The 26,809-nt window shown below is 44.0% G+C and overlaps 1 protein-coding gene across 3 annotated transcripts in view; it reads right to left on the reverse strand.

The window, feature by feature from the left end:
• Cdc2rk (cyclin-dependent kinase 10) overlaps positions 1–25,537 on the reverse strand; it is a 51,380-nt gene extending 25,843 nt beyond the window's left edge. For 2 of the 3 annotated variants that reach the window (XR_013310932.1, XM_077647446.1), the window contains exons 1-8: positions 25,372–25,537; positions 25,169–25,241; positions 25,010–25,081; positions 24,813–24,915; positions 20,256–20,337; positions 13,432–13,499; positions 12,201–12,253; positions 10,317–10,386 (exon numbers count right to left, since the gene is read on the reverse strand). Coding sequence is in view for 1 of the 3 variants with exons in the window: in XM_077647446.1 (XP_077503572.1) it covers positions 10,317–10,386; positions 12,201–12,253; positions 13,432–13,499; positions 20,256–20,337; positions 24,813–24,915; positions 25,010–25,081; positions 25,169–25,241; positions 25,372–25,467 (617 nt within the window). In the remaining 2 variants the exon portion in view is untranslated. The remainder of the gene's footprint in view (positions 1–10,316; positions 10,387–12,200; positions 12,254–13,431; positions 13,500–20,255; positions 20,338–24,812; positions 24,916–25,009; positions 25,082–25,168; positions 25,242–25,371) is intronic. The other variant, XR_013310933.1, reaches the window with a different exon arrangement.
• Between the last annotated feature and the right edge of the window lie 1,272 nt (positions 25,538–26,809).

Consider the following 26,809-nt stretch of genomic DNA (forward strand, 5'->3'; position numbering starts at 1 on the left):
ATTTATTTCCATCTGTCGGTATACTTTGTGTCTCTGAGGCATGAATGCAAATATTGTCACCACTGGCCAGTTGACTCATGCAAAAAAATACAAAACAAAAACAAGTTCACACGCATGTCATAGCAAAAAAGCAAAACCATGCACAATGATGAGTATATGGCCAAGGATTCATACTGCACATGCCATGCTCAATCTGTCCCTGGCCTTTCAGGCACGTGTTTGAACAAATATTTTACGGACAGCAATAGCAACAACACATTTTTCTTTCAATGTTTACGGAAACACTCTATCGCTCTGATGCGTTTGAACAATATTTCAGTATTTTTCAAGAAAACAGCCTCACGAGACTGCACAATACATTCTAATGCTTCCGTCCTTTTATTTGTTCCTGAATAGCAGAAATGATTCTGGTTTCATTTGATTGAGGTGATGAAAAATACAGCTTCAGTTTTTCAACTTCTGCCAGGATGATAGCTATACCAAGAATATGACTGGCCAAAGACCACGTGCTCCAATGATTCACCAGGGTCCTTCACTTTAGTGCAATGCCTTTTACCATGCCAGTAACACCATACAAGGAAATGGCTTCAAGACAAAGGAAAAAAGAGACACTGCAATGAAGGGCGCCGTTAAAAAACCAAGTTATCTTCCAGGGCTCCCTTGGTGGCCTGATCAAAGCAATGTTATGTGACTGATGACCGTGTAAACATTCAAGACTCTACCTACTCCTCGTTAGCCTCTCCCATGACCATGCGCCTTCCTTACCTAATGAAGGACTTTTAACTGAACTCATTCTTATAAAACCTATACGCTGTTTCAAATTAATTGCTATACAATAAAAACGCTGGGCTTTTTACCGTTTCTTGATAAGTGGAACCAGATAAGAAAATATAATAAAACAACCTTAAAGGGCCACAGAAAGGGGTGTTTGAGCTTGGCTTTAAAATGCTTGCACTATGTAGAGTACACGCCACCGAGCGTTCATGCAGCGTACGAGGCCTCAGAAGCGAGCGGGAAATTTACAATACATTTTTAAAAATGCCCGCATTCGCACCTCGCGGTGACGAGCGGTGCCAGGCTTTCATGCGAAAACCTGGCAGGCGACGTCAGTAGCTGGGGGTTATCATTGGTTCACAGCGCCAAATTCCTTCAGACATCACGCATTACTGCGGCCACGCCCACTCCGCGCGCGCCGCAGCCAGCGGAGGTAGGGGAGCTGCCTAGTGAGTGGGGCCGACGAAGGAGGGCCGCCGTTTTGGGGTGCGAGAGGAGAGGGAAAGGCACGAAGATGCGGAAGTTCAAATTTCATCTGCAAATAACTCAGCTTCCACAAAACGCATTAAAATAATTCTTGCTGGGGGATAATTATGAGCCGTCGTTCTTTAACATCCCAGACACATCGCACCTTTATTGAGACCCCTTTCTGGGCCCCTTTAAGGAATACTTACTTAAGCGGTAGTTCCACATAGGATGTAGTCGCATGAAATCCCCAACTCAGCTCCATAAACATCATCGTAGTGGCTTATACCATATCAGCGCATACCTATCAAAGCATACGTGGCTAAAGGGCCTCTCTAAAGCTGCCATGAGCTATGTGATGCATTGCAAGAAAACTTCACCAGAGCTCCCATCACCTAGATTGGAGTGACGCGTGGAGAGAGACATGCGGTGACATGGTGTAGCATGTGATGAGAATGTCTGCAGCTACTGACACTCCTGGAGAGAGAGCACTTTCCTTCCTGTCGCTAGGGGTGCCAGTGCACCTCTGCCACAACCGATCATGGCCCCGCCACCACCCCATTTGCAGGCGCAGGTGTTTGAGTGACCACGGTCTAAGCCACGTGCATGTACCGGCGCCACAGCTATCACTTATCGCTTATGACTCGGCTTCTCTGCAGCAGTGTAGCTTCGCAGTTCAGGCTAGCCTAAGGCTGGCCACAACAAACTTCCATTTTCCTCCATGTGCAGTAGCCCACATTGCCGTGCTCCTAGTTGACTGGCGTCATTGCACAGCTGTGCTTTGGCCCATGTCATTGTGCTGTCATGGGGCCATTGGCGTTGTCATGGGTCACACGTGCTTCCGACGTATAGTGCAGGGTCTGTCCAAAAACTTCCCGGAATGATTTTTTGTAGTCAGCTATGCCGCCTGGTGGGGCAATGCTTGGGGCGGAGAAGTTGGTGGGGGATCTAAGCTTCGAAACAAGACCACGTCTCTGTTGCCTGCAGGCAGTTGTTGAAGCAGGTTGCGCTCCGCACAGAGGTATCTACTGCACCCTCGCTGAGAAAGAAATGGACGAGTTTTTTGCAGCAGCATTATGCAATCAAATTTTGTGTGAAACTGGGTAAAAATGGGGCGGAGACTCTCGAAGTGCTCTGGAAAGCCTATGGTGACGACGCGAAACCAAACTTTCATGTGGCACAAGAGTTTCTGGGAAGGTCAGGAGTCCGTCAACGATGACAACTGCTTGGTACGCCCGTGGACATTATAAATGGACGAGTCTGTGCAAAAAGTGCGTCAAGTTTTGGACAAGGACCGGCGATTAAGTGTTCGGATTATTGCAGAGTGTAGAATGTCTAAAACAATTGTTTATCCGATTTTAATGAAGGATCTTCAAATGAGGAAAGTCTGTGCGAAAATGGTGCCAAAAGTCCTGACGAGGGATGAAGGAAGAGTGTTTGTTGAAGTGCAAAGAAATTGCACGAACGCGACGAAACGAAACCAGAATTTTTGGAAAGAGTGGGCATAGGGGACGAGACGTGGATTTTAGAGAACGATCCCGAATCAAAGCCTCAGACCAATGAGTGGCACAACACGAAGCCTCCTCGCCCAAAAAATGCAGGGATGAGCAAATCGCGAATCAAGGCAATGCTCATTGTTTTTTTTTTACAGAAAAGGTGTGGTTCATTGTGAATTCATGCCACAGGGACAAACAGTCAACAGGGGGTTTTACTGTGAAGTGCTCAAACAATTGCGCAACAGGGTTCGACGCGTCCGAAATGAAAATCGCAACAATTGGATCTTGCACCATGACAATGTGTCAAGCCACACCGCGTTCGTTGTCTCAGGGTTACTGGCCAAAATGGGTGTGGCAAAGCTACCCTAGTTGCCGTACAGCCCCGATCTGGCACCACCAAACTTCTTTTTGTTCCCAAGGATCAAAAGAACCCTGAAAGGAACTCGGCATGGGACACTGACGGCGGTAAAAGCAGCTGCGACAACCTCACTGAAGAAGGTTCCCGTTGACGGCTTTCAGGGCGCCTTTCAATGATTAGGTGAAGCGTTGGCAACGGTGCATCGAAGCAGGAGGAGAATACTTTGAAAATTTCTGAACAGATGTAAACTGATATTGAACAAATGATTTATTTAAAAAATTCTGAGAAGTTTTGGGACAGACCCTGTACTTCACAACTGATATCACTTGCCACCACGCCTTGTGTCGAAGCGAAGCTCCGAGTGTTGACCGTCGCTGGCAACGACACCCATTTTGCAGAGAGAAGGTGCTGTGGAAACTGGCACCATTTGCACATTTAGAAACACATACAGTGGAACTGAGACTTCTCCAGCGCAGTCTGATGTTGTCATTGTTGTCAGGCAACGCTGACGAGGAAGCTAACGGAAGCATGTGTAAAATCTAAGGTTCGACGAAATCTCGTCTGGTCGGGTGAATACATTGGCGAAAATAATGAAGTGCCGACCAAAAGGTGTTGTCAAGATGGAAGGACGTTTCGACTTCCACACGGTAGTCTTGTTCACTGATGGAAAAATTTCCCACACAAAGCTTAAGAACGTTGTGCTAATCGTCGCAGGCATCTAGCGTACGAGGGCGGTAGATTGCCGATGTTATGGTTGAGCGTCTGATCGGTTGTCTGGATAAACAGAGACTCCAGATATTGGCGTGACATCCAGTTTTTCTCACGGCCGATAATTGCCGCTTCTTCCCAAGCGATATCATGCTTCGTGTTTTCAACGTGTTCAGCCAGTGCGTTGGAACAAGCCTTCTTTTTCTTGACATCATTCTTGTGCTCATTCAGCCGTCTTTCAAAGTTTCCGCTTTCACCTATGTAGGAGTGATCGCAGTCTGAGCAGGGGATTTTATAAATTACTCCAGGAAACTTTTCCTTTTTTAGCTTGTCCTTTACGGACACCAACTCGTGACGAAGCTTGCACGCAGGCACGTGAGCTATATGCACATCGTAGGTGCGAAAAATGCGGGCCAATGACTCGCTCACGCCTGGCACATAGGGTACGGCAAGGTAGGCGAACGGGCTGAGCTGGTCTCGTTGTCTGCTGTATTACAGCGTTCACGAAGTGCTGTGGGTAGCCACAATTGTTGAGCTCGCATCGCACTTGGCGTATGTCAGAGGCTTTTTCTTCGGGTTTCGAGCATATTCTTTCCGCACGACGGACGAGGGTAGAAACGACGGAGCGCTTATGGCACGTAGGATGGACTGAATTAAAGTGAAGGTATTGGCCTGTGTGCGTGTCCTTTCTGTACACCTTGAATGATAGGCGGTCATCACGTCGCTCCACCATGATGTCCAGAAAAGGAAGACGGCCAGAAATCTCCTCCTCGACGGTAAACTGGATGGAATCTTCCATGCTGTTCAAATGGTTCGTGAAAGCAGCCAAGGCATTCTTTTTGATTATGCAAAAGCAGTCATCAATGTACCGCAGGAAGACCTTCGGGCGCGGCTCGAACGAAGCCAAAGCGCGGCTTTCCAGTGCTTCCATTGTGAGGTTTGCGGTTGTGACCGAGATAGATGCTCCCATGGCAGTGCCATGAACCTGCTTGTAGACAGTGCCCCGAAAGATGAAGTACGTGTTCTTCAAGCAATCTTGAAGTACGTGTTCTTCAAGCAAATCTTTCGGGGCACTGTCTACAAGCAGGTTCATGGCACTGCCATGGAAGCATCTATCTCGGTCACAACCGCAAACCTCACAATGGAAGCACTGGAAAGCCGCGCTTTGGCTTCGTTCGAGCCGCGCCCGAAGGTCTTCCTGCGGTACATTGATGACTGCTTTTGCATAATCAAAAAGAATGCCTTGGCTGCTTTCACGAACCATTTGAACAGCATGGAAGATTCCATCCAGTTTACCGTCGAGGAGGAGATTTCTGGCCGTCTTCCTTTTCTGGACGTCATGGTGGAGCGACGTGATGACCGCCTATCATTCAAGGTGTACAGAAAGGACACGCACACAGGCCAATACCTTCACTTTAATTCAGTCCATCCTACGTGCCATAAGCGCTCCGTCGTTTCTACCCTCGTCCGTCGTGCGGAAAGAATATGCTCGAAACCCGAAGAAAAAGCCTCTGACATACGCCAAGTGCGACGTGAGCTCAACAATTGTGGCTACCCACAGCACTTCGTGAACGCTGTAATACAGCAGACAACGAGACCAGCTCAGCCCGTTCGCCTACCTTGCCGTGCCCGAGCTGCAATACCGTATGTGCCAGGCGTGAGCGAGTCATTGGCCCGCATTTTTCGCATCTACGATGTGCATATAGCTCACGTGCCTGCGTGCAAGCTTCGTCACGAGTTGGTGTCCGTAAAGGACAAGCTAAAAAAGGAAAAGTTTCCCGGAGTAATTTATAAAATCCCCTGCTCAGACTGCGATCACTCCTACATAGGTGAAAGCGGAAACTTTGAAAGACGGCTGAATGAGCACAAGAATGATGTCAAGAAAAAGAAGGCTTGTTCCAACACACTGGCTGAACACGTTGAAAACACGAAGCATGATATCGCTTGGGAAGAAGCGGCAATTATCGGCCGTGAGAAAAACTGGATGTCACGCCAATATCTGGAGTCTCTGTTTATCCAGACAACCGATCAGACGCTCAACCGTAACATCGGCAATCTACCGCCCTCATACGCTAGATGCCTGCGACGATTAGCACAATGTACTTAAGCTTTGTGTGCGAAATTTTTCCATCAGTGAACAAGACTTCCGTGTGGAAGTCGAAACGTCCTTCCATCTTGACAACACCTTTTGGTCGGCGCTTCATTATTTTCGCCAACGGAAGCATGTGTACTACCGCTGGAGAAACTGCACATACATTAAGGGCAACTTTGGTGTTTTTTTTGTATCTCCACGGATTTTACCGAACATTCAGGGTAAGTTCTCCGCAAAGATCTGGTCATTTGTAACGAATCTTGCAGCTTGGCAACGTCTTGTTGCAGCACAAATTATTTTTTAAAATTTTCATTTCGTGGCCTCAATCGGGCAACTTCTATGGGCAATCTTGCATGTATGACACCAGTTTGGCACACTCTTTGATATCCTCCCTGTGTTTGCTGAAGGACAAAATTTCACACTTGTTTTTGGTCACTTCATACAAATAATGACCCAAGCTGTCACTTGCAGCTGCCAGTTTAGCTAAACAATGTGCACACAATAACTTTTGGGACAGTAACCGCGACACCACAGTTTGGCTGAAACCCACTTTGGGTTTCAAACTGGATTTCAGTCTCCCAGTTTCTGCTGTTTTAAAATACTTCTACTTGGTATTTTGAAAAACGGTTTTTCGTAATGGAAATAGGGGACTCTAAAGAATACGATGTGGTTATCAACTCAAAATGTTAAAAAACCCCTGGAGTCACCCTATGTGGCACGATGAATCATTAGCCCGCGGACCAGGCGTCACGTAACATCGCACTTCTACTCCATGAGGTTCACGCCTGGCCCGTGGATGTTGAACATAGCATGACAAAACACCGTACGCATGCCTAATCCGGTTATTACTACCTGCAAAGGTGAATGACGGTCAGAGGAGTGGCAATAAGCTGATTAGCCATGTACGCAGCCTTTCTCCATTCGCAGGCCAGGCATGGACCTCACGGAGCGAAAGCTGGAGGTCACGTAACGGCTGGTCTGCGGTCCAATGGTCTGTCGCGTGAATTCATCTTTAGACATGCTCCGTCTATTCAACCAATAAGAGGCCTAATAGAGCAGTTGGGACCCAGTAATAAGTGCTTGCAACGCTTGACTAGCAGCTGCAATGCCACCTCGGTGGCAGGCATAATGAATTTCTGTGGTCCTACGTCATTAAACGCTTTTGCGTGTGCCTTCCTTCATAGAATACTTCGGGTATCAGCCTTCATTAGGTCAGTGGATATATTTAAGCTGTTTTCAGTATGACATACCACTGCTTCACACATAGTTTTTCTGCAGTTCAGGATAAGTACGTCTTAACTTTTTCCTTACTGTGAAAAAAATGACCGATTTTGAGTGTTTTAAATTAAAAATTATTTCTTAAAAATTATTTCTTCATGAAGTGCCAAATGCACTCTGCAATGTGAGGCACCAAACTGTAGCTTACTGGTTATACTTAAAAAAAAAAAAAAATGCCACAGTTATGTGTGCAAAACTTTTTTTAAAATTATTTGTTCAATATGCTGATAACACAAAAACAATACAAGCAAAACAAAAATAAGCCGCTGCACTGAGCCAGAAGTTGATTACAAAAAATTGAAATACTGAAATATACAAAACATTGCACATGTTCTTAGCTACCATTCTTGTCATTTTCAGCAGCATACATAATACACCATGCTCTCTGTGGCCACTAGAAAAAGCAGGCGCGTGATGAGTTGAAGTCGAGATAGATCTGGAATGTGCAGCACATTACACTTGTTATTCTGAGTTCTGTTCTTGTTTTTTACAGCAGAGCTTGCAATTCCTCCTTTTCTCCATTTCAGTTTTTCAGCTGGTAGCGAATGGGCTCTATGGGTGAAAAGGGGGCGTGGACTTCCTTGACATCATCATAATCAAAATTCTGCTGGTGCATTTTGGTAAAATGTCTTGGTAGTATATTGAGAAGAGTCTAAAGTACCATATAAAACTACTCTCATCATTTACAAATCGAGTGCACTACACAAAATGCAACGTGAACGGCACAACGAAACACGTGCAAGCACATGCTGATGTCCCGAGCCTCTGAGACGAAGTGTCACTATCGGAACTGAAATCCAATCACTCCACATCGTTGTCTAACTAACCACTGCTGCTCTAAAAAGAAAACAAGACTGCATCAGAACCAACTAAAGTGCTCCGTGTAGCCTTTCGCCTTTCAGGAGTGCACGGCGAAACAGATGCCATGATTGCCGACTGGCGGACTACGTCTGGTCAAATTTTCACTTTTCGCATTTCCTCCTCACATAAAAAGAAACTCAAACCAAAGAGTTGGCGTTATACAAGCAAACTAAACGGCACAGCTTGTCAAGGAGCACTGACTTGAATTTTTGGCAGCAGGCTTAAAATGTCGGTCAGATATGACCGATAGCCTATGTACGGTAGCAAAAGCGGTAATGAGGTTTCACTGTACATGGTAAATAAAACCACAATCAAAGACTTAAAACCGATAACTAAGTTGCTTAATGCAAACAGAGCACCTGATGACCGTGATTTCAAGGAGGCCAACAGTCACCGAAGCCAAGGAAAGCATAGGGGAAAGATTTTTTTTTTTAAGTGGTTATGTTGATCAATGGGAAATCAGTAGTGTAACATACCATTGTAACACGGGCAATCTCAGTGACCACTGAGTCAATGGGCATCTAAATTTTCGAAGGTCATCCAGATGCTCCGCTGCTGCACAGCGAATTTCAATGATCACTGAGTAATGAGCATGCAATCCGACAGATGGAGCCAGGGGCAGAAACAATGAGTAAAAATCCGAAGTGAACAAGCCAAATAAAATATGCCAAATGTTAGAATAAGTGTAATTTTTAACTTAAACTTTGTTAAAAAAGGCTATTCAAATACTTTACAGTTCGGCACAATCTAGAGAAAGCGATGGCAGGACAACAACGGGCAACAACCCGCACTTCATTTCAGACGCATTCACCTGTGAAACTGCCACAGATCAGCGAATGTTTGTCGTGTTCTTAGCAAATGTCGTTGCAACATTTATGGGCACTAGAAGAAACGCAGAACACCGCAACGCCGCACATCAAGAACAGCATCACTTAGTTTACACCTGACCACCGGACGTTCTGCAGAGCTACCATATGTGACTACTGAATAAAAATTTGTTTATGAACTGGCTAATGTAGTCTGAAATTTTGTCATTACATCAAAATGATACTTTGTTTATTCTGAGTTTTTATATCTTAATTTTTCAACATATGGTGAGTGTGAAGCCGTTCTCAATGACCCTTGAGATTCCAATGGTCATTCGTGAACCTCCATTGAGCTGATGTCCATCGAGTTCAACGATCATTGAAAACCACCGTGTGGCACTGGCTGATTCCTATTGGGTTCTATGTCCACTGCCTCTCCTCATTGGGCATTTTTAAACTGCTCGTGTGACAGGGGTATACATAAAAGGTAAATGATTAGAAAGCAGAAGAAAAAACAACCACATGGCATCAGTAGGATCTAAACTCATGACCTCTGTATATTGCACGACCCCTGGTGTTCTACTAATTGAGCTATGGTAGCAGCTATCTAACCTTCTACTTTCGAGTGCATTCATGTTGCCTGTGACTCAATCTTGGGAGCGTTCACCAGCACTACCCTCGTCCATGGCGGTGGACGTGAAATGTCCTTTTTAATACCGCAAGTAACACATGGAACGTGATTGAACACCAAGGGCAGCAGATGTGCAAGAACCCTCTTATGCTACCCATGACATCAAGACTGCCAGAACTGAGACTCTCATTAAGCTTGAGCGGACGAAGGTAAAGACATGGTGACAGAAAAAGCATTCCGCGACAGAAGAACAAGGAATGCACTGTCCCTTTAAAATTACAGTAATGGTGGTGACAATCGTTGCAATGATGGCATTTACCAGTAGCACAAGTCACAAGTTACCAACCAAGCAAGTAGAGATACATTAACACATGACCATAAGTTTTCAAGCTACATAAGGTATCCTAAGAAACTAAACCAAATAAAAGGGCACCTTCACAGAGCAACTGGCTTTAAATGTATGTGGTGTTTAAGCAACAGCACAGTCAACAATTAAAAAAAAAACAATTTGGAAAATTTTTTACACAGGTTAGTCAAATGTCACAAACAAGAGTTTTAAATGATAGCTTAACACCAGTCACGGCACTAGTCTGCAATGCGCCGTTAAGGTCTACGAAGCTTCCACGGTCAGTTGAGTTTTAACTCTGAAGCTTGGTAAATATTACAGCCCAGCCCATTACTAAAACTAAGACAGAAAAATGGGTTTAAACTTCAATGCAACAAATTAAGAAACGTGCTCTTTTAGGGCAGCTATTCATTAAGTCCAGCTGCTATTCACAGCAAGAACATAATTTTAAGGTAATTAGTCATAAAACATTTACAAATGTTTGACTATTAAAAATCTCACCAAAGAGTGACAACACGTGGTGTCATAGGCTTCACAGGCACACCATACTTTCTTGCGAGTCCAAAGTCGGCTTGAAGAAAAGGTAGGAGTGAGAGAAAAGGATTAAAAATTTGAAAGAACTTGCTGCTAAGAATTGTATCCCCCCCCAACACACACACACACACGCACCAGGTGTTCCAGCTAAATGTAAACAAGCTTTTAAAAAACACATAATGTCCTAGCTGCGTGAAACCAACGGAGGGTTTGGTTAGAGAGGCGTGACCTATACTCAGCTTCATACATAGCAGGCAACAGTGCAGAGGCAATGGAAATAGCGCATCTGCGAAACTATATAACTCCGCCACGCATCATTCATTCTTCTTGCAACTTCGGTGAGTATTTAGGCGAGAACAAAGAGCGGTATAAAACGAAGTGGTAGCATTTAAAATCACGGTCGAAGCTGTGAGACACTCAGTGTTCTGGCCCTCTGGCTACAATTTTCACTGAGGGTGAACTACTTTTTGGACGCGGATTGAGTAAGAGCGATTTGCCCTATCAACCACGTATCATATTGCCACATGTAGTTCTTGCTTCTCGAAGTCTTAATGAGTCAAAGGACAAAATTGTGGCAAATAAAACAAATTCCAGAAGGTGCCAGCCAAGGCATTTTAGATTTGTTGCAACAAAATATGTTTGTGTTCACTTGGGTTGTATGGAGAAGTACTTTTTGGGCTTGGACTTAGCCTGTGCGAGCAGGTGCGTTAGCTTTGGCAGCGTTGCCTGCTATTTATGAGACGGAGTATAGTCTGCAGCACTTTTTTGTCCTTCAAAGTTAATTAGTTAAGCCTCATTAGCTAACTTTTTAGTTATTGGCTTCAGGAACAAAGTTTCTATGCAGAAGGTGTAGATTGCTTAGAAAAACAGCTGACTGAAATGCTTACACCAAGGTACTGTTTATGTAAAATAGTTTTTTTGCCAGCCTTAAACCATATCTCGCACAACAAAAAAAAGCTTCCACATGACAAAGGTGCCACTTCAACGTCTCAAGATGCATCTTAGAGAACAAAATCCAGTTTTTTCTGAAGTGCTCTCCCCAGTGAGCCTTTGCGAGTACTTTGGGGCAGAGATTGAAGCCAGCAGCTGGTTATGTGATAGTTTTTTTTTAAGGCCAATAAATAAGGCTACGTAAATCCTATCTTGATGAAAACAGCGCTGCTAGCAGTTTTTCGAGACGGCCTGCAACTTTCACACTCACACTAAGTTCCACAAGTAAATAACTTAAAGTAATCTAATTAATTTTGAAGAACAAAAAAAATACTGCACACTAGGCCACGCAACTCTGAACAACCCTTAGTTGGTTTCACCGGGGCTAGGACACTTCCTTTTTGAAAGCATGGTTACACTTAGCTGCGACACCTGGTATATATAAAGCATGCAAGCTGCAATCAGACACAGGAATGAAACAGCATGGGTATCGGCCCCAAAAGAAGGTGGGCTTGAACAGTGGGTAGATGACGGGAAAGTAGCACCTTACATAAAAAGAGTCCAGTAAAACATTAAGAGGGAAGATTAATAAAGACCTTAAAAAAGTTTAACTAGAACATTATCACATTTTCAATCGTAACATTAGCCAGATAAACAACCGACAAACAATGCAGAAAGAGCACCTCAGCCTCAAATAAAAAATTTACCGCATACCAGAGTGTCCAGCTTTAAGCCGTCAAAACTACAACAGCAAAGTCTTCTACCACTCAAGAAAAAGATTGCCAACAGTGCGAACAAAAAATCTATAGCATATCCGACTAACAAGTTTTAAGCTTTCAAAAACAACAGCAAAGTGTGGCATCATTCAAGAAAAAAGGAGGGCTAATAGCAAGGTCAAGTGGTGTAATAATATAAACTAACCAATCTTCAGACAGCCCTTGTCAGTCAGGAGGAGATTTGACACTTTTAAATCCCTGAAACATGGTAAGAATAAGAAACAAAAAAAGCATATTCAGCGCATAAGAATAAGAAACAAAAAAAATGCATGTCCAGTGCATTCTTTTAGCCATGCAATAGGCCTGCTACAGCGAACATTTTCAAAACTTCTTGACTATCAGTGTGCACCGACCAACAACCCATAGCAAATAACTATCCAATGCTGAAAAGAAGCAGCACATCAGTCTTGTCATATATTATTAGTTATTGTTAATTAATTAATACTGAAAAGGCAACAACACAGTTAGCATTGAATAATGAAAAGAAGCTTACTTTATGAAAAACAAAAGAAACAAAACAGGCAGTTGAACACACTAAGTTCAGTTCTACACATAGTTTACGAATTTCCTTTCATTGTTTATATCATAACATGTTGTATTCGTTCCATGATATGCAGATTGCTTTCTTTCTACATGGACCTATTTGGAATTAACAGGAAATTTCAGGTCCCATATACTTTCATGGCAGTGCTACAAAGAAGCTGCCAACACCTATCCACTAGCAACCTGAGCCCACTTCCATGCCTTGCAGTTCACATACAAGCCAACCACAAAATGAAACCTATGGAAATCCAGGACAAAAAAGGCACTTGACGATAAATGTATCATTACCAGCTTTGCCACAATATGTGTGCAAGACACTTTAGAATGGAATATATGTATAAACTGCAGTCACTAGACGACCCACATAGCAGTTTTTACAATCAGTAATGCACATCAACAACCTCATTCCAAATCAAGCTTTTGCCCAAAAAAGCTGGACTAGACTAGATTTTCCTAATGCGTCCTATCAGCAAGATTTGTTTTACACAAAATTTCTGCCTCTATCAACAAGAAAAAAAGCTGCTGCAGCTGTGACAACTGCAGGTATCAGGACATGACACCAGCTATCAAAACACTTAAGGGACCAAACGCAATCCTGCAATGCAATTTGGAAAACCAGCATTTCTCTCTTCCTCATTTTCTTACTGACAAGTACTACAGAGTTCACATTTTTATGCACTTGCAAGGCAAGGAGGAGGGCTGCAAGTTATTAACTTGAAAAAAAAAAAATTCATGCAAGCAGATGCAAGAAAATCAGCAGAGAAAAGTTCAGAAGCTGTTTTGTGCTGCTGCTGCCACTGTTTCATGCTGAAGAAAGAGCAAGGTGTACAAACCTGTGCACAATAAAGTTTTTGTGCAGGTACTGAAGGCCTTTGAACAACTGCATCATGATGCACTTCACCTAATAAAAAACAAAAAGTGATGCAGTGCTGAACGCCATCATTTCGACAAATTTTAGCTCTGCAAGCTCTCACTAACAACAAGGGGCATGTAAAGTAACTGCAAGGCTTACATAACATATTACGGTAAAAGTAGAGGTAAAGTCAGAATTATCCAGAATGCACATCCCAACAGACAATAGCACTGAGGATACCAGTTTTATGTCTCTGGAGTGCTGCATTGTGAACATGTTGGCTTGAAGCACAGCGTCCAAAATATCACTCCCAGTCAGTCATCCCTGTGTCTGTGCTAACTTGCACAGGTACAATCATTATCAAATGGATCACTTTGCACTCATGAACTAACTCTATTTATGCTTCTGCATGGCGGCACTTAAAAAGCAATGACAGGGATCGTTCATTGAGAGGGAAATAACTATATATGCCACCAGGTAGCACCAAAAGAAAGAGGTTGAGGTTTGTCACCCAGTAACGGAGGTCTGATCACTTCCTGCACCTCCTTGCGGATAACGCTAGCAAGAGAGCTGACCGTTGGCTGCGACGCACCATAAAACTTTTGGAGCTCTCCACACACAATGGAGCGGATCATGTCCTGGAGGTGGTCAGTGTTGCTTCCGAATGCCGAGAAGGATTCAGTAGCTGAAGCAGCAAGTACTGGCCCGTCGTACACGATGGAACACTGCTGAAGGATCTGCTCCATCATAACCGCCTCCGTCAAAAACACAGCGACAGTATTCGTGCGGTTGCACATGAGACCCGCAAAAAGCTGTTCTTTAACTCCACATATTAAGTGGTGCAGCTTTTTGGCTTGCGACATGGCTGGGTCAGCTCGCAGGAGGAGCCGAGTGATGTTTTCGACATACACGGTGACTGTCTCGTTGGACATCTGTATCCGGGACTGCAGAGCCCGCTCAGCTCGTTCCTGATGATCTGTACTGGTGTATGTCTCAAGCAGTTGACGACAGAATTCATGCCATGATGTCAAAACGTCTTCACGGTTCTTGTACCACATACGAACGCCGTCTTCCAGGCTGAAGAAGACGTTCCGCAACTTCGCGGTGTCATCCCACTGATTGAACGAGGCGACACGTTCAAACTGATCGAGACAGTCTTCCACGTTCTCAAGCTGAGTGCCGTGGAAGGACTTTGGTACCCGTGGGTTCTGAAGGGTGTAATAACTAGCACCCTGTATGGTTCGTCGAGGGGCAGGTGGCGAGGTAGACTCCAATAGCCCGTGCTCAGGGGACAATCCTAGTTTCGGCAGCTGACTCTGTGAACTGGTGTGTCGACAGGCAGAGGCCTGAGGTCTGCGGTGCAAGGAGGGGTGTGTGACATAGGCTAGGACAGGTACCCAGCGCTTCAACCAAAAATATGTCATGGAACTAGGGACCAAGGCACCGTTCATTGGTAGCATTCCCAGAAAAGCTCCCAGGGCGCATACGCAAACCTCAACCTCTTTGTTGTCTTTTGGTGCTACCTGGGGCCACCTGGCGGCAGTATATATATAGGAAAGAGACACACACACACACACACACGAGGTTTGTTCAATATATTTTGCCTCCTCGCCTGGAGCATGTGTATTAAGTCATGAAAATGAAAGACGTGCTGATGCACTTCCGCCATCAATGCACTATTGTTTGCTTGCCGTCAGAGAAGAATGAGGCCGACTGCTGACGACAGCAACTAGGTACTGCATTGGTGACCTCTTCATCGGATGCAAAGTGCGTGCCCTTCAGATGTTCTTTCAGCTTTCAGGCCAGGACTATCGGGTGGGTTAAGCAGAACATCCAGAAACTGCAGCTTCTTCAACACAGCGGTGGTCTCCTGACTTGTGTGTGTTGCCAAGCGCTGTCACATTGAATGATCCAATTTTTTTTAGGACTAACTGTATGCAAAAGTGCACACAAGTCCTTCAGTGTCTTCAAGTTCTTCAAGAATGCCCGCAATAGCCATCTACTTAATGCGACGATCAGCACGAATCAATTCACACACATGCGCCAAGAGCTCAGGCATATGATGCAGACAGCAAGCGTCCACTGTGTTCCTCGTCTTTCACACTTGACGTGGCTGGGCCTTCCATGCGTACAGTCCGTACCCAACTCCTGATTGGAAACATAACACACGCCTTGCCAGCACTCATAGGGGGAACACTTTCTGCCATCAAAAATTCAGTTACAGCACGCTGTTCTGACCATACATTCATGTAGGCAGACGTTTCGCTTGTGACCACTTCAATATCAGTGGTGCCCTGTGCAAAATGAAAACATCCAACAAAAAAGTGGGAACATCAAACTTTCTTTTCACTGTAACATCTTTCATTTTCATTAGTTATTAAATATGTCACACACCAGGAGGCAAAATATATTTAACACACCTTGCGCACGCGCGCATGACCCACACACACGCGTGCACACACACACTCTTCCCAATCATGTAATCACTGGTCACATGAAAACCAAGTGTTCCCTTTCATACTGCTTCCACATGCACACACCTCAGTTAAACATCTCTAACTGTGCACTTGTGTAACTGTGTGGTATTTTCATACCTTTGCCCCTTCTCCTTCTTAAAGCCTAACCTCAGCCCAGAACCAAAGGATACCTCAGTTATTTCTTTCTTTGTTTCTGCTCCTCAAAAGCTGCTTCTAACAAAACATTACTCCAAAGTAAACTGAACTATCTTGCATGTACTCTGAGGCCTTAATTTTGCATGTACCTAGGGCCCTAGCAACAGTAAGATCCTCAATAATGCAAAGTTACCTTCGCTTCATTATACTACAACTGCATCGGTAGTGTAACAATAATAAAATATGTTTCAGCGAATTTACCTCACTTCTCGCAACTATTTTTCTAGCCTTTGCTTACTTCACCAAACCTAGTACATGCCCATTTAACACAATGACACTGTGTACGTTTCACTTCAGCTAAAGCAAAAACAGTAACGACAACAGTACTGTATCATGCCTTTCATTCCCTGAATCTCACAGAAAAAATACTTTGCTGGAGAAACCATAGCCTTTGCTTATTGCTCACATTTTTGTAATGCTTCATCTAATACTGAAATCCTGCAACATGGTCCCGTACCAAGGGTAACACAAGCAAATGCATAAATAAACAAAAAAGAACCATGCTATAATACCACTCTGCTTAGCATGCCTTGTACCAACTAAAAGTGGTAGCCAACAGTCACATGCGCACTGGCACCCCGTTATTCCCCTACCCCTGTCCTATGCAAAAACCGAAGCGTGTACGCATATTGCAAATGCCAAAAGTACACATAACTTCCAATCCATCATACAATGGAATGCACATCAGCAAAGCATAACACAATGCTCAACAAACTGTAGATCGACAGCTACAGTTCCTGCACAGTTTACAGCTTAGCACTTCCATTACGGAAGTGCTGTAGCAATGATTCACTTCTAGCAGTTTCATTGTTTGAAAAGTTTAAAGCCAATAAAACATTCCTCCCTGCAACTGACAAAATGGGAGCAGTTCCAGTTAGCAAGTCTGAGAATAAAGCAGGGAATCACCATATCTACAACTTGGCTTGGTTTATGGGGTTTAACGTCCCAAAACAACTCAGGCTATGAGGGAGACGCTGTAGTAAAGGGCTCCGAAAATTTCGACCACCTGGGGTTCTTTACGTGTACTGACATCGCACAATACACGCGCCTCTAGAATTTCACCTCCATCGAAATTTGGCCGCCGCAGCCGGAATCGAACCAGTGTCTTTCGGGTCAGCAGCCGAGTGCCATAACCACTGAGCCACCGCAGCAGCTTATATCTACACTTCCTCCACATGACTCCCTTCAAAGATGCCACCTCCTCCTACTCTACAAAGCAAAAAAACTGTCAAAACTGACCACCACAACCTAACAGCTGCTTATCTCAGTAGGAAAGTATGGTATGTTATAATATGTGGGGTTTCATTTCCCACAGCTGCATATGAACTATGAGAGATGCACCGAAAAAGGGCTTCTGAATAATTCTGACCCCTTAGAGATTCTTTAACATGCACCGGCATTGCTGCTCATTACAGCTCAGCTCCATCAAAATGCAGTCACTGCAGCGAAGATTCGATCCCATGACACTGAGCTCAGCAAAAAAATGTCGTAGCCACTAAGCTATCACAGCAGATCCAGTCGGTAAGTGTCACACCACGATAAACAATATACATTTACTAAAAAAGGTTGCAGTTTTGGTGCGATATGACCACATAATTTCTCTCACATGTTTTGGTCCTGATTATGAGCATACAATGAGCATAAATACAGAGAAATAAATTCAACTATTCTGCAATAGTAATGCAAAACTTGCATGCCTTTCAGCTCCACAAAATGAGCTGTGACCAGCACACAATAAGTTTTGTGTTCTTGCCACAGCACTCCTGAAACTAATTTTGCAACTATGCAAGACATAGAAATGAGAAGTGATGTACGGACATGGAGTTGCAACAGTCAAACCTCCTTCAGGTAGATTATAGTGCAGAGGTTCAGCCTCATGAAATGAGAAGTCTTGAGTAAAACAGGACCTCCCTTCAGACTACTCAAGAAGATGCAACAAGAATAGCAGCCACCATTTCATGCTCTTCTGAGAGCGAGAGCCAGAAACAGTGGCTTTGGTTGTTATTAAAACAAATAAACATACTGGTGCACTGTTTTTAGGGGAACACGCCAAGGTGGAGTATATTTGTAATAAGAGAGTAACTACTCATTAGCATCCATCCAAGCGCAGCCATACAGCTACAAAGGAAAGCTATACAGCTTCCACAGAAAATTCGTAGTTAAATAAAAATCTATCAAAGGTGTGCATCAATGTCGCATATAGCAGTGCAATCATATAATCCGTTAGCAGAAATTACAAGATACAGGCTCTTGTTGGAGGAAGAAGATTTCAAGCTCAAGTAAGTATGCAAAACAGAATGACAACAATGTTCCTGTAAGACTACACATCATCAATTGTGCTTGCATAAAATTCCACGTACGAAACACAAAATGGGTTCGATCAAAAACATCAACTACACCTGCAGCATAAGAGCGATGCTCCTCACATTTTTTCTGTACTTTCTCACAATCGAGCATGTACTTTACTCCCATATAGCAAATCACCTTAGCAACTCATTTTTACTCGCTAACCAAACAAAAATTCTGGCAATTCATGTGAATTGCTCCAAGTGCATGACTGGCCTCCACTCTGATTTCTCGAAGCCTTTTAATCACATCCCTCATCGGTGCCTCGTGACTAAACTTCCTTGCCTTTCACTGGACCTGCTGATCTTGTCATGGATTCACTGTTTTTTAACTAATCAAGCACAATACACTGTCATCAACAGTTACCTTTCAGGTGTTGCTAACATTATCTCTGGCATCCCCAAGAGCTCAGTTCTATTGGCCTGCTTCCATTCCTAATCTTTATCAAAAACCTACCTGCTGGAATTTCAACGTTCGTCAGCTCGCAGGTGACTGCATTCTCTTATTACCGTATGTTTTAAAAATGATCAGTCAATACTTTAAGACGACTTAAACCTTACTCAAATTATCGCTCTAACTGAATGCATCAAAACGCCAGTTTATGCATGCATCCTGCAAATGGTCTAACGCACATTATCTATACTCGCTAAATGCAGTTGCACTATCTCAAGTAGAATTGTGCAATTCATATATCTATATATATAGGCACTGAAATCCCATTTAACCTAACCTGATCAAAGCAAATCACATCACCTCTCGCAAGCGCCTCTAAATCACTTGTCTTCATTAGGCGATCAATGTCCTCCACATGCAGTTAGAAAAATCGCACATGAAACTCATGCACACTAAACTAGAGTATGCCTCGGCTATCTGGAATCTTCACCAAGACTATCCAATTCACGAAATACAAAACTGAGCTGCTCGTTTCATCCCATACAAATATGACCCTCAGCTGAGCATTACTAACATCAGATCATCCATTGGTCTAGCACCCCTGGCATCCAAATGTAAGGTAGCAAGACTACCTGTTCCACAAACTATACTATAATTTTTATCAATTAGGCAATTTATATTAGGCAGTGCTATTTATATTTATGCATTTATTTTCTGAGACCTGCATTCAACCTCTGCCCCCTACCCCACTGTGTAATGCCCCTTCGGGGGCCCTTAAAGGCAACTGCAGCTTTTTTTTTACATTCACACAACTTGCTCAAACTTTCATGGTAGGTTCCCTGCAGTCATCTCATCCTTTCTGTAGGTGTTTTGTTTCTGTGCAAATGATTTTAGAATTTTCCTGTTTCATGGACTTACTTGCGGCAATTTTTACAGGCAACCTTGCATGTGCGATGTCACGAGTTACAAGCCCGTCGGTGTTTGCACTGCATTCGCTAAAGGAAAAAATTTGAGCTTGTTGTGGTCACTTGAGACAAACTAAAGAAATTGCAAATTGTGGGGTTTAACATCCTGAAGCGACACATGTGCTGTGAGGGACACTGTAATGGAGGGCTAAGGTTTAATTTAGGCAACCTGGGGGTGCTCTTAACGTGCGCTGGCATCACATAGTACACAAGCGCCTTTTGCATTTCACCTCCATCGAAATAATAATAGAAACTGCCTTACAGTTGCCAGTTTAGCCAATCAACGCATTCACGAGAGGTTCTGTCACAGTGTCCGTAACGTCATACTTTGGTCAAAACCCGCAAACAGCCAGACCCATGAATCACCCCTTTTAACCTACTAGGCATCACGCTCACTCCTGCTGCTGATAGAGAAGAACTGCCCATACCTGCGACTCTGAAAATGGGCTCTGCATGTTGTCCAGCAGGCTCGCCAGGTCTTGCTCACAGTATTCCATCACAAGAAAGATACTGGAATGGTGAAGCAGAAAGAAGAACCACAATACTATACCACAAATGCAAATAGATAAAAATGACAAGGGTGGCTCTATATGTAACACTGCAAAGAAGCTGACGTTCAAATTTTCAATATAACAATAATTACTTACATTTAATAAATCATGTCACAGCAGCATGTAAACATTTGGCACCCGCAAGTGCTATCACCATCTGCTATGCTGCTGAAGCAGGGCACAGCAGGCACAGCCTCTACTGCTTGCTCTCACTGTAATGCACTCCCCATTAACACAACTAATCTTTTGGACCCCTAAAATACACCTTACAAAGATGAGCAAGACATCTTAGTTACGTTGACATGCAATTTAAATGTACACAAGATTTCCTAACAAAAAGCTTTCACATATCTATTGCCCTTCTCGTCAAGACATCTTCTGTAACCAACTGAGGCCATCAAATAGCTCAGTTTACAGACCACAAGACTGGGGACATAACATCTAGAAGGATGTTCTCAAGATGTTGCATAAATGTTGAACTGTAGTTCCAAGCATGTCTTAAAGAGATGCACAAATACTTTAAAATCAACCTGTGATGCTATTATACTGCTCACTTTAATCCAGAAACAATCCTTTCACAATCGCATGCAGCCCCCTAGAAAGGCGGGGTAACAGTCTCACTCTTAGTGGACAGGCAAAAGCACTGTAAGGGAAGCACAATGAAAGGAGTGGAAACGAAGAAAGAGAAGAGCATGCACCTGGGTGACTTGAACCCATTTATTCTAAGGACCATAGCTTGCAGTCTACATGTGCACTTGCAGGTGAGATTTCACATGAGTGTTTCAAACAGGTAACTCCATGCAAATATACCTTCACGTGTACTAGTGGCATACCACTAATCATCAAAGTTACTAACAGATTTCTAAAACTAACATGACTGCTTCATGTCAGAAAAACATGCCGCACTGAAGGCTGAAGTAAGCATCACTTAAAAGGTGCAGGCAAGTAGATAAACGGGCATCTTGTTTAGGTTTCTGGTATGAGAGGTATTCACGTGACGTCACCAGCAGTGCATCTGTGCTACAGAGCAGCACAGAGGGTGGCACAGACTGCACCACTGCCAAAGCAACCATTCATACACCATTCACACAGCAACCCACATGCCCAAGCATTATGTTATCGTCACTTTAACTAGGCCTGGCGCCGTGGCTGTTTCCATGGCTTTTAAAGGAGAAAAAAACTACGCAGAAAACCAACGACTTCTATGTGTATGCATGTGTGTGTTTCTGTGTGTGCATGTATGAATGCTTAAGTGTGTGCGAGATTACGTGCATGTGCGCAGTCGCAAGCGCAGCTGACCCAGCTGCCGCCAGCCAACCCTTCTTGCGCGCACCTTTCCATGCACACGCCTCTTTCCATTTTCCCGCCCGATCTGGTTTAAGCCAGTTGTCGATCTTTCTGCCATTTCCGCGGCTCACATAATTACAAAAATAACACAATGAAAAAAAAATGTTAACAAACATGAGCAGCACTTCCACACTGCTATGAACAGATATAAAAAATAAAAGCTCGTTTCAGTGCACACGCGCATCCACTGCTTTCTAATGCCTTTCCAACAGGCGCTACCACCCATTTTCGGCGCAACAAAGAAGCGAACCCCAACGTGGATAGAGAATTTCATGGTAGCGAGCTTTCTTTCACTTAGGCCAAACAAAAGCACAAAACCCAACATCGATGCCGTTTGCAGATATCCATGCTATGCGAGTTTCCGGTTTGCCCTTCACACCTTGGGACAAGCACAGCAAGATGATGGCATGCTGTAGACTTGTTTCACTTATCTCTGAGAACTGACAAGGGACGTGGTCCCAACATGGTGTCCAACTACTGGACGAATGATTCCAGGCAAGATTAGGTTTGCCGGTAGCGCTGCCCAAGACTCCAGAGACGTGGCCACAGTACTAGGTATGACATTATTGTTTATTTGTACTCCGCGCGCTGTTTTGGCACACACTGCTCATATTTTGTTATAATGTAGCAGCATGTAGCAGGGTCAGCCTTTTGGTGAAGTTAGGAGCTTTTGACACAGCCATCGCATCCCTGTGCAGTATGCCTCACAAATGCACTGAAAAACCTACAATGATTTATTATATCTTGGCTGCCCTAAAGAGATTGACAGGATGTGCAATGGAAGTTTAGCAGCACAGTCTACAACTGTTTAACAGATGACCTTTAAGCCCAGCTAGCTGTCAAATCAATGTTTTGCAGGTCTTAACAAGATATCTTAGACACATAACAGTCCTAGCTGTGTTAAATGGGCAGATGGGCACCCTCAAAGATCGCTAAATGCTACATTCGTTTACCTGGTGGAGGTCTGTCTATACAAACCATCACTGTTGCAATGCATCAAAAAATTACTTCAGAAAGCACTCGATAACCATAAATTGATGCTGGGCTGCAGACACAGGTCATAAGCCCAGAATAAATTCGATGCATTGAACAGCGATGCTGTAACAATGACTTTCGACTACAGCACTGCATGGGCTCGGGCTAGGCCCAGGCTTGAAGTCACAGGCCTGGGTCGGGCCTAGGCTCAGGCCCGCACATATGGCTGTGTATGGCTTTTGATTTATTATTATAGGGTGAAGTACACACGGCGTGTTCTAGCAATGACAGAGACCCGCCGTGGTGGCTCAGTGGTTAAGGTGTCCATCTACTGAGCCGGAGTATCCCGGTTCAAACCCAACCGAGGTGGCCGGATGAAGGCGAAACACAAAAGACGCCCATGTGCTGTGCATTGTCAGTGCACGTTAAAGATCCCCAGGTGGTCAAAATTATTCTGGAGACCTCCACTATGGCACCTCTTTCTTCCTTCACTCCCTCCTTTATCCCTTCCCTTATGGTGCAGTTCGGGTGTCCACCGATATATGTGAGACAATTTCTGGTCATTTCCTTTCCTCAAAACCAATTTTAAAAAAAAGCAATGGCACAGATGAAATAGAGCTGCAGTGTTCATTGCAAAAAAATTACTCAGTCTCATTTACTTATTTTTGGCATCTACTGTAGAGGCATGTTCCTCACGCAAGAATACAAGTAATGCTGATTTTTGTTTTCGACTCTTCCCCGGAACACCTCGCAAATGAAAGAATCCTGGAGCTAATTATTTCCAGTGGTTTATTAATAATCCATAGCTATTACTTTTTTTTGCTGACACAGAATGAGACAAAGCTCATTTGTAGACAGACTTTAATCAGCGTCACTCACTGTGCTATGTCCAAATAATTTCGGAAGTGCACGTCTTGCCGCGTTGAATGATACAAGATAAGTTAAAAATAAATTGTGCAAAATCCAGCAGTGGGCTGCACTACGGCAGCGTTCTTAATGGAGCTTTGTAACATCTGAATCATGGCTCGTTTGCATGAGTGTGTTCGCCTACTGAAGTACACGGCACCTCTGACTTAGCTGGTTCAGCTGCCAGCAGCATACGCTGCCAGATCTGCCAGAAGGTGCTCCCCATTTGCTCATTTTTGTGCTACCACTCACGAATGAACCATGAAGTCTGATAGGAAGTGCTGGAGAAGGACCTTCATTCAATTATTGATGGGTAGCTATCTGTTCCAAAAGAGTCTGGCTGTCTGTCTTCGCCTCCCAAAACTGCATATCAACGCTACGAGAAATGCCATTAGAGAAAAGCATATTGGTTTAGGGCACATTGGGTCTTCATACACACACTACGCATTAAACAGGCACTTTTATTGCTTCTCGTCACCATATAAACTCGTCCAGTGAGGCCTTAATTCAACCTGCAAAATCGTGCTCATTAAAAAAAGGAAACGTCATTGCTAGTGCTTTGAGGATGATTTAATATTTAGACATTGCAGGCAGTTAAAAATGATTTATCAGAAACCTACACCTAATGCAAAGTTTATTGCACATTTATGTAACCCTTTTAATTTGGCTCTCGGACGCTTGGGGCTATTCACAGACAAGATCACTGTTCAAAAATCCAAGCGAGCGAGCCAATTTTATGTTCTCTTCTATTTGTATTTGCCAAGCCAAATTTTCCAGTGTTATTGTGATTAGAGCGCTTTTTCTGGCCACTTCTTTACTTGCATAGCATGAGACTATTTGCACTCTGTGAACAATTCGGTAAAGCTGCATTGTACAGGATAACTAACAGATGACCACAATGTGCAGTGGGCAAATTGTGACAGCAAGGTCTTCATCAGGTTGGCCAGTGCTTTTTTTTTAATTAGACACAAAAGATTTAGGTACATGAGCTTGAAGCAAGCAAGGTCTTGGTGCTTTATTCTAACTAGGTACAAATGAATTAGGTACATGAGCTTGACGTAAGCAAGGTCGCCCTAAGACCTACTTGCTTCAAGCTCATGTACCCGATTCATTCGTAACCAATTAGAATAAAGCACTGGCCTACTGCATGACCAGGGCTTGCACAGAGTATCAAGAATCTGGGCGACAGTACACACCGCAACTCACCTTTCTAAGCTTTTTCCTACTGCAACTTCTTTAAGATTGACGATGTTTTGGTGTTGAATGTTGAGAAGAAGGTTGATTTCTCTCAGTCCACTGACAGGAATGCCTGAGAATGGCCATCAACAAGAAATGCGATATTTAGCTACAACGTTACCAACAGAGTACAATAATCAGCACGACAAAGCCTGCAAGGTATATACCGTCTTTCTCCTGTTCCATACGCACTTTCTTCATCGCAACAACTTCACCAGAGCTTAAGTCTTGAGCCCTGTCTGTAAAGACGTGGCACTGTGAATGCTGGAATCTTCAGACTCCAATAACTAGCAACGCGAGATGAAGCACTATAGCCAAACACTCACAGACAATCCCATACGTGCCTTCTCCGATCCGATTCAGTTTTTCGAAGTCCGTAACCAATCGGCATCTCCCTGCCTGTTAAAAAGATCAAACTCAAAATAGATATCGCAGCGCGCGCTTCCCCAAAGATGAGCTTTGGGGTAGCAGAATTATGGAATACAATCTCAAGCAGCAGCCTATCATGACGACGGCACGAGATACTTACGATATCCTTGTCTGGGATTTCAAAAAATTTTCCAGTAGACAACGACGCTAATACAACACGCTTTTCAGGTGCTGCTTGATTCAAGCCGGCTTCCATAATTCGCTCTGAAAAGGAATGTGGTGTGCCGTTTGCCTTTCACCGACAAAAATGACGAGCGATGATGACGATGACGCTTGGAGGGCTTGGAGAGCGGAAAGCAGGCGTAGCGCATGTAATGTCTGCAGCGCCATTTGCATCTATGGCGGTGGCAAGTGATAGTTTTTTTTCCTCCATAAATCGAGGGGGGGGGGGGGGGGGGAATAGTGGAGATTCGTCGCGGGACTATACGTAGTCCATTACTCGGTCAGCATGGAACGATACGAACAGCACACCCAACACAGGGAAGCCGTTGGAGCGAGGAGGCTTCTTCCCTTCGGCAGAATGACTCAGCACAATCAGATGTTCACAAAACAGTGCCGCCATAATTACAATCTGTGATTAAGACAGAGACGTTAAAGGGCAGTCTTGCGCGTTCGAGGCTCGGTATCACGCAAACTCTCGAAGCTTTTCGAGGTACGAACGTTTTACAGTGCGCGAGACATGCGCTGACAGGTGAAACTCTCGCACCTACTGCATTTCAGCTGGCCATCTATATTTTAAAGAAAATCAGATAACTAAAACACTTTGGCCTATGTCCACTGCCGTCGCTATCAGTTTCTTAAAACTGCCAGTCCTAATAGAAAAGCTGGACTTCAGCTGACCGGGGGCGATACAGAGGAGCCGAAACGTCTTCGTTTTAAACAACAACCTTTTGGTCGGCGTTCCTTTTACTTCATACATGAATCTTTTTCCCGACCAGACGAGTTTTCGTCAGACTTTATATTCCAGAGGAGCAAATTGCTGTGCTGTGCTGGGCTGCGCTTGTGTGCTGCGGGATATGTTAGTGCACGGTAAAGATCCCCAGGTGGTCGAGCTCTCCACTACGGTACATTTTTCTTCCACTCCAACCACCTTCCTTCCCTCACGTGGTGGTTGAGACGTCAGCCAAGAGGTGAGACAGTTACTGCGCCATTTCGTTTCCTCAAAACCCAGATGAAAAAGTCCATTAGTTCCAACTGGAATGTTTCCAATTGGGACCAGTTAGGTTTTCGGACACCAATTAGACGCTCTTCCAATCGGTTTCAGTGGCGCCAAAAATCAATTGGTTCCAACTGGAACCAATTAGATTTTCTCCCAGGACTTTTGGGGAACAATCTGCCCTGTGCTAATATTTTACAGGGAAATTGAAATTATGAGAATTGTACACTGTTAGGGAAGTGAAACCAAAGAAACCACCCCAAAAGCATCACGCACAAGAAATATAAGCTCAACACAGAACACACTTTTGTGTCGTTGTTGCGACTGAAAGAAGAATGGAAAGGAAAGTGCACGGGGCCTGCCCACTGGCTCAAGCTGATCG

Source organism: Amblyomma americanum, chromosome 1 (genome assembly GCF_052857255.1).
Source record: "Amblyomma americanum isolate KBUSLIRL-KWMA chromosome 1, ASM5285725v1, whole genome shotgun sequence".
Lineage (NCBI taxonomy): Eukaryota > Metazoa > Arthropoda > Arachnida > Ixodida > Ixodidae > Amblyomma > Amblyomma americanum.